Consider the following 7,323-nt stretch of genomic DNA (forward strand, 5'->3'; position numbering starts at 1 on the left):
ATTTTCCATCGTTTAAATTCAGATTGCATTAATTATTGCATAATGAATTAAAAATGAATTTATTTAATTTGCACGAACGGGTATATTTCATATTTACAATACAGTAACCCCCGTTCTTAATGGAGATAGTTTCATTCATGCCGTTTCCGTTCATTCATCAGAATAGCGTAGCGTACCCTCAGAGTTCAAACAAGACACGAAATTCTTATCAATGAAGAGTCTGACGTCAAACACGCCGCGATGACTTTTCGGTCACGTGGGTAGACGCGTCTGTACATATTGGCGTTGCGCTGTCCGTGGTACTGAAAAAAAAATCACGCGCCACATTCATGTGCAATGAACAAATGACATCTTTCACATGGGCAAAAAAGGCTGAAGTGTAAACGAAATATTTGTTTGAGGGGAAAAGAAACTTTTCCCTGAGTTTTGAATGAAATTAAGGACCGAGACTGTCTTTGAACTTCATTTGTTACACACAAAGCGGCACAGACACGCTTCTGAGTTGCAGCTATTTTTTGCGGGATAGCAGGTGAGTCGCGTTTCAATAATTCTCTCAAAGACATGTTAAAATATCTTAAGTATAAGACAGATCATGTTAAGGAGTTCTGGAATTAACGCTTTATAGAATCGTTAACTAACGCCGATACTGAATGGAAGACAATCAGACAAAGAGCCCGTTTCCAGGAGACTATGAATACCGCTCGACTAATAATAAGAAGAAAAGATGAGAGTGAAGAAGATTTTTTTTGACTGGATAATCATCACCAACAGTAATATACTTCAAGGCTAAGCTAGACCAGATCAAGGGAAACCAGACATATATTTCTGAATGAATCACGGCAATCGCTCAGACTATCGGGAGATACGGAAAAATAAGATGCCAAAGATGTTTGCTATGGTTTGTCAACACAAACTTGGAATTTCTTAGTTGCGAAAAATGTGATATAAATATTCATTTATTTACACGTCAATCTCTCCAACATATGTAAAACTGGCGAATAATGCTTCATTCTAAGTTTACGCGTAACATTTACATTTATATAACCCAATGCGAACATTTTTTTATAAGATGGTGTCTTGGACGTAACAATTTGTTTTACTGCTGCACAAGTTTATTGAATTAAGAATTTTTAAATCTTCGAAGTAATTTTGACAAACGTAGGTTCAACAGGAGTCCACGTATAGTTCCAGCCGTATAGAAAATGGAATATCATGGACATTAAACTGGACGCTAACATGGATTTACTTAATAAGAGGAAAACAGACGCGAAATCTTTCAGTGCACAGTCTGATTTCACTGGAAGTATCGCGCACGGTAGCCACACAATAGCTCTATTCCTCTAGCTACACGTTGTTCGTGTGTTTGTAGTAGCTTGTCTCGCAAGAATCAAGTCGAGGTGTGAAATACGTTTTTTGAAAACTTAATTGCGAAGAATCATTCGCTTCCATGTAGGCAGTGTGATAATTGGCAGCGAAATAATTATAACGCGCTATGAAACGGCAGCCAAAGAATCTGGCTATCAGTCCCGTCCTACGATGCTGTAGAACAGTATACCTGGCGTGTGGGGCGAGATGAATGTGAAAGATGACGGCGAACGCCAAACAGCATCACATGAACGATTTGTGGTTTTTGCCTGGTTACAAGCTACGTGATAAAAAATTTACAAAACTGCATGCAATTATATATCGTTAAACAGACTGCAATTTCTCCAAAGCATGTTAGAAACGTCATTATAAGACTGTACTGGGTGTGACTGAGAAATATCTTCATCTCTTACAGTGATGAACATTATATGTGTATTTCATACTAGAATTCCTTTGGGAAAGTTAGCTATACTGTTAATAAAAACCAAAGTACATTTGACCAGGAAATGTATTCTCCTGGGATTATCTGGATGTGGCTGTTTATGATGGACCCAGTCTGACTTTTCTGATGTTACTGTCTCTGCAAGGTACTTGCCCTGTCCCCTCTCCCCGGCCCCATCCGGTCTGCTCTGATTGGTCATGATCTGCTGCCGTCCCTCCTCCAGCACCTCTGCTCTCCTGCTCAGCTTCTTACTCAGCATCACCCCACTGCTGGCCACCGCCGCCCCACTGCTTGCTGAGAGCCCGTTCGCCGGCACCAGCAATGAGACCTTCCAGCCGGCGCACCACGACCCGGCCGAGGCAGACGGGACACGCGGGAACGTGGACGGCTTTTTCCGGACCCCCTCGGGGCAGGGCTGGATCCCAGGTGTAGATCCTGCTAGGGCGTTAGCTTCTGTCCTCCTGGAGGCTTTGGACCACCCAGCCAGGGAGGAGATGGGTGGCTGGATGGAGAGAGAGGAGTACCCAGGGAGGGAGCCGGGACAAGGGTCGGAGATGTGGCGGGACCAGGAGGGCCGCGGGGAGCCGGAGCCGGGCAGGGTGGAGAAGGAGAGCACGACCGTACCGCGGTCGGACGTGAGCGAGGCAGCGCAGGGGGAGGTGAAGGGCGGGGAGGAGACGGTTATGAGGTTTTCAGACGAGCACAGTGACACAGGCAACAACCAAAGCAAGCTGGAGGGGAAGGAAAGGCTTCTCCAGGACTTGCTCAATAAGGCCATCGTCTCACCTGGAATCGTCACTACCCTTCAGCGTAAAGCCAGGGGCTACTTCCAGAACATTGACCTTGGACTGCAGGACAACGAGATCCTCCCGCCTCTCAAGGGCTACCGAGCCTACAACCAGCAGCTGGCTCTGGCCAGCAAGAAGCTGAAGTGGCAGCAGGAGAAGGAGAAACCACCCCCTCAGCTTGACAGGAACTTCATGGATGGTTTGGACTTTGTCGAGCAGGAGGAGGAGGAAGAGGTCCTCCCCCGTGAGGAGGAAGAAGTGAGGGCACGGGCTGAGCAGGAGGAGGTGCGGCGGCAGGAGATGGAGGCGCAGGAAGCCCGCGATGAGGAGCAGAGGCTTGCAGACATCGCTTCAGACATGCTTCTGGATTACATGGGCAAGAAGCAGAAAGCGGCCTCTTATATGAAGGACAGGAAGACTGCGTCCTTGCTCAGCAACGTGGCTGAGGACAAGCGCTCTAACGAAGTGGATGACAACGACGATGACGAAATGGATCCCGAGACCATCGACAAGCTGATTGAAATCTCCAGTAAGCTGCACTTACCTGCCGATGATGTCGTTGAGATCATCATGGATGTGGAAGAGAAGAAGAAAAGAAAGGACTCCCCCCCCAGCAATGCCCCCCGGTTCCGCCCCTTAGTACCCCTGAAAGCCAAGCAGAGGGCTCCCGTTTATCAGCACCCCAAGTCCCAAAAGAAAGCATCCTACAAGGTGAACCCATATAAGAAATGGTACAAAGAGAAAAGCAAAATCAAGCTCAACAAGCAGGACTACTGGTTTAAGCCACAAAATCAGTTACTGGCCTATCCATCCTTTCCTTATTACCAGAAGCCATATCGAGCCTATTACCCTGTTTATTTCCCACCACCTGAACCACGCTTCTACACAAACCCCACCCTCTCTTATGACTACAACTTTGGTGGCTCCATGGGTTATGGCTTAAAGCCACCCAAACGCAGATACAGAGACAGGCCGAAGGGGAGGGAGCGAGCCTGGACCCAAGGGGGGCCTCGCCGGCCCCGGCCCCGGCCCACCTACCCTTTAGCGGACGCAGTCATTTCCAACTACATCCTTCCTCATCCACGAACTTACCAAACCCTGCCGGCACCCAAGCCCCGCCCCCCTGCGAGTGTGGCAGCCCCCGGTTACTATTACCACCCAGACTATGCGTACGATGAGCCAGAGCCGGCGCCAGACAGCGACGAGGAGCTGGAGAACTTCATCGAGAAAATCTACTACAATCGCAGGCTGTTCTAGCGACTAGGGGTGGACACTGGCAGTGTTTCCATAGCGATGAAAAAGAGTGAGGAAGAGTGACAAAGAGTGAGGAGAACAAAGGTGAGAACAGTGTGAGCTCTGGGGCTAGTAAAGGACTAATTCTGTTTCTTCTTCACTCTTATTATTTATTTTTTTATTTAAAAAACATTCCAGTTCAGGCGAGGACGCGATGTTTATGAGGTATCGGACCCTCCGTGTTCACATTTAGTTCCTCTCGCAGTTTACATTTTCGTTCGGTGAGAGAACTTACGGGTGAATCTGTCAGGTTTCATTCAGGTATGGTTTTACTCTTGCATGTCAAAAAATATTTTAGGTGCCAACTGCAAGAGACCCAGGTTTACAGAGATTTATTTTGTCTTGGTCAAATGTGATTGATTAATGTGATAAAAAAAAACAAAGGATCTAAGCTTGAGCCTGAATTCTTTGATCTCCAGGCACTGCAGGACACATCTGGCTTTCTGGGCTCTGGGTCTGTAACACCTGTGATTATACCTACCGACCCTATTGATCGTTTTGTAGAATGTGTTTAATTACTATTATCAGTGCTCTTATTGCCTTAATTGATCTATTTAATTTATGTGCATGCAGGTCTTGCACCAGAGAAAATAATAAACTTTACAAGAAACAAAAACAAACAGTCAACATAAATACTTGAAAGCAAATCTTCCATTCTGTTTAGAGGAGTGTAAAATGGTGGGGGGGGCCTATATTAAATGAGTGTCCTGTTAGGGCTTCAGTATTCTTTCCCCATGCAAGTGATTTCTCTAAACCTCACATTTTTGTTTCTGATTTAACATTAAAAAGTTTTTTTTTACACATTTATTCATATTACAGGTTATTGGTTCGTCTCGTTCAACATCCTATCAGTGCATAATTACACCATTGCTGATCTCATCACTTTGACCATCATTTATATCATAGTTTTGTCCTGAGGGTCAAATGAAAGCTGTATATATTATGTCTGTTGAAAAAAAAAGTTTGAAATGTTTTAAAAGCTGTGAGACGTGAGCTGAGGTTGAAGTGTCTGCACGTGTATCTGTATTTGCATCTTCTAAAAAAACTGAAAAAAAGTGGGGAAAACTGTCTCTTTGCAAAACTGTGGTTATTAAAAAATACACAAAAAACCCTGAGAAAGAAAACTATCATAAAAAAATGTGTTTCCACAAGTGAACAAGTCTTGTGAAAGGAATTTGTTGTTGATGTCAACTTCCAGATTGTAAGTTGTACAGTGTCAAATAAACAAGTGTGTGCAATGTGTAAATAAAAGCATGTTGATTACTAGTTTTGCTATATGACAAAAATAAAATCAACTATTTTATTAAAGATCTTTTTTTTTTTAATGCCTTATTGGAGAGCGTTTGATTAGTCACCCAGAATAATAAACCACTGATTCACTCAAGCACATTTTTTCATATATCCAGTTCAAATGGACCTTTGATTCTAATAGACTGTGCGGTGTATTCATTTCTCCGTTTCACCTGCCTGTAACATTGACAACACAATGGTTGGAATTACAAGTGCAGCATGAGTTAGCAGCTGAAGTCCGGAAACGTGTGTTAGAACAAAATGTCTCCCAGAGTCTCAGGGCGCCAATGGACGTGTTCAATCTGAACAACAAAACATTAAAAACCCAACATGTGCATAAAAGAGACTCTACTGGTGGTGAATCTGATAAATAAATAAAATGATGTCAAGTTGTCTGTTGCACTTTTACATTTTGAACTATATGATCAAGATGAAGTTTTAGCTTTCATTCTTGCATTTGCATATGAGCCCACGTGCACGTGCGCACAGATACATACACGGGCGGGTGTGCACGTGCGCACGGATACGTATACGTGCGCACAAACGTGCATGAGCAAATCCTCCTTTTTCACCAACCAGTTGACTGTGATGGCATGCGGTCAGACAGGAGACACAAAGGTATCGATTTGAAGGAGAGACCACAAGTGCTAAGAGTGAGACGGGAATGTCAAAGCACATTCATATGACAGGAATATGTATAGTGACACAGTAGATCCAAAAAAGGGTGGTGGTGGTGGTGGTGGGGGGGGGTGTAGAAAGAGGTAGGAAGAGAGATGGAGGAATGGAGAGAGATGAAGAGAGAGAGAGAGGGAGAGAGGGGGAGGGAGAGAGAGCTGCAGTGATTAATGAGTCACATGATTGACGGGTGAGTCATCTACTGTGCACCACTGCAGAACCCCAAGCATTAAGATTTATACCCACACAGTGGACACAAACACCAGCACACTTGCCAGATAAAATACTCATCACCTTAATGCACACGCACATGTACACACACATGCACACGCACATGGACACACACACACACACACATGCACACGCACACACGCAATCAATGACACTCTCCCCCACACACCCACATACTCCCTCAAAAGCTGGTATGAAAGGGTGCCCTCTAATTAAATGAAGAGTTATCTGCCGAAGAATCATTTTGTCTTCTGAATGGTGCAAAAGAGCCTCCACTGTCATAATGAAGTGTGAATAATGTTTGTGAATTACAAGCATCCACCATGAAAAAACAGGTCATGTTTGAGTTGATTTTTTTCTTTACATTTGATTCTGATTCAGTGTTAGTATTATCATCAAATCAATGTTATTTACTGAATTAGTATTGAATAAAATGTCCTTGTCATAGCATCTCAAAGTTCGTTTTAACTGACATAGCTGAGATTTGTTTAAAAAGCTTGGTTGCAGCTTCTACAAAACAAAACAACAAGCAAACTATTTTGAAATTACCTTGCAGGTGACTTCAGTGAGTGGTCAACCCATTACAATGTATATATTTATATGGCAGCTGAAGTGAAGGGTTCACTGACCAAGCTGGCCCTGGGACACAAACACAGCTGCCCACGTCACAGCTGCCCACGTCACAGCTGCCCACCTCACAGCTGCCCACCTCACAGCTGCCCACGTCACAGCTGCCCACGTCACAGCTGCCCACGTCACAGCTGCCTATGTCAGAGCTGCCCACGTCACAGCTGCCCACGTCACAGCTGCCCATGTCCCAGCTGCCCACGTCACAGCTGCCCACGTCACAGCTGCCCACGTCACAGCTGCCCACGTCACAGCTGCCCACGTCACAGCTGCCCACATCACAGCTGCCCACCTCACAGCTGCCCACGTCACAGCTGCCCACGTCACAGCTGCCCACGTCACAGCTGCCCACATCACAGCTGCCCACGTCACAGCTGCCCATGTCCCAGCTGCCCACGTCACAGCTGCCCACATCACAGCTGCCCACGTCACAGCTGCCCACATCACAGCTGCCCACGTCACAGCTGCCCATGTCAGAGTTGCGGTGTCAGAGTTCCACTGCTTGGCTTTGTCTCCCCTCGTTCTCCTACTCAAGAGCCTATGAAGGCCTTCACTGAGGTGGGCAGACTGAGGAGGGAGTGGAGAGTGTTGTCGTGGAGAATGGTGCCGTGG

At 45.6% G+C, this 7,323-nt stretch overlaps 1 protein-coding gene across 1 annotated transcript; it reads left to right on the forward strand.

The window, feature by feature from the left end:
- The first annotated feature begins 326 nt into the window (after positions 1-326).
- On the forward strand, positions 327-5,111 carry LOC143524944 (uncharacterized). Its single transcript, XM_077018350.1, has 2 exons — positions 327-529; positions 1,953-5,111. The coding sequence occupies exon 2, from the start codon at positions 2,005-2,007 to the stop codon at positions 3,850-3,852; it is 1,848 nt and encodes a 615-aa protein (XP_076874465.1). The 5' UTR covers positions 327-529; positions 1,953-2,004; the 3' UTR covers positions 3,853-5,111.
- Positions 5,112-7,323: the final 2,212 nt, after the last annotated feature.

The sequence above is a fragment of the Brachyhypopomus gauderio genome, chromosome 10 (assembly GCF_052324685.1).
Source record: "Brachyhypopomus gauderio isolate BG-103 chromosome 10, BGAUD_0.2, whole genome shotgun sequence".
Classification (NCBI taxonomy): domain Eukaryota; kingdom Metazoa; phylum Chordata; class Actinopteri; order Gymnotiformes; family Hypopomidae; genus Brachyhypopomus; species Brachyhypopomus gauderio.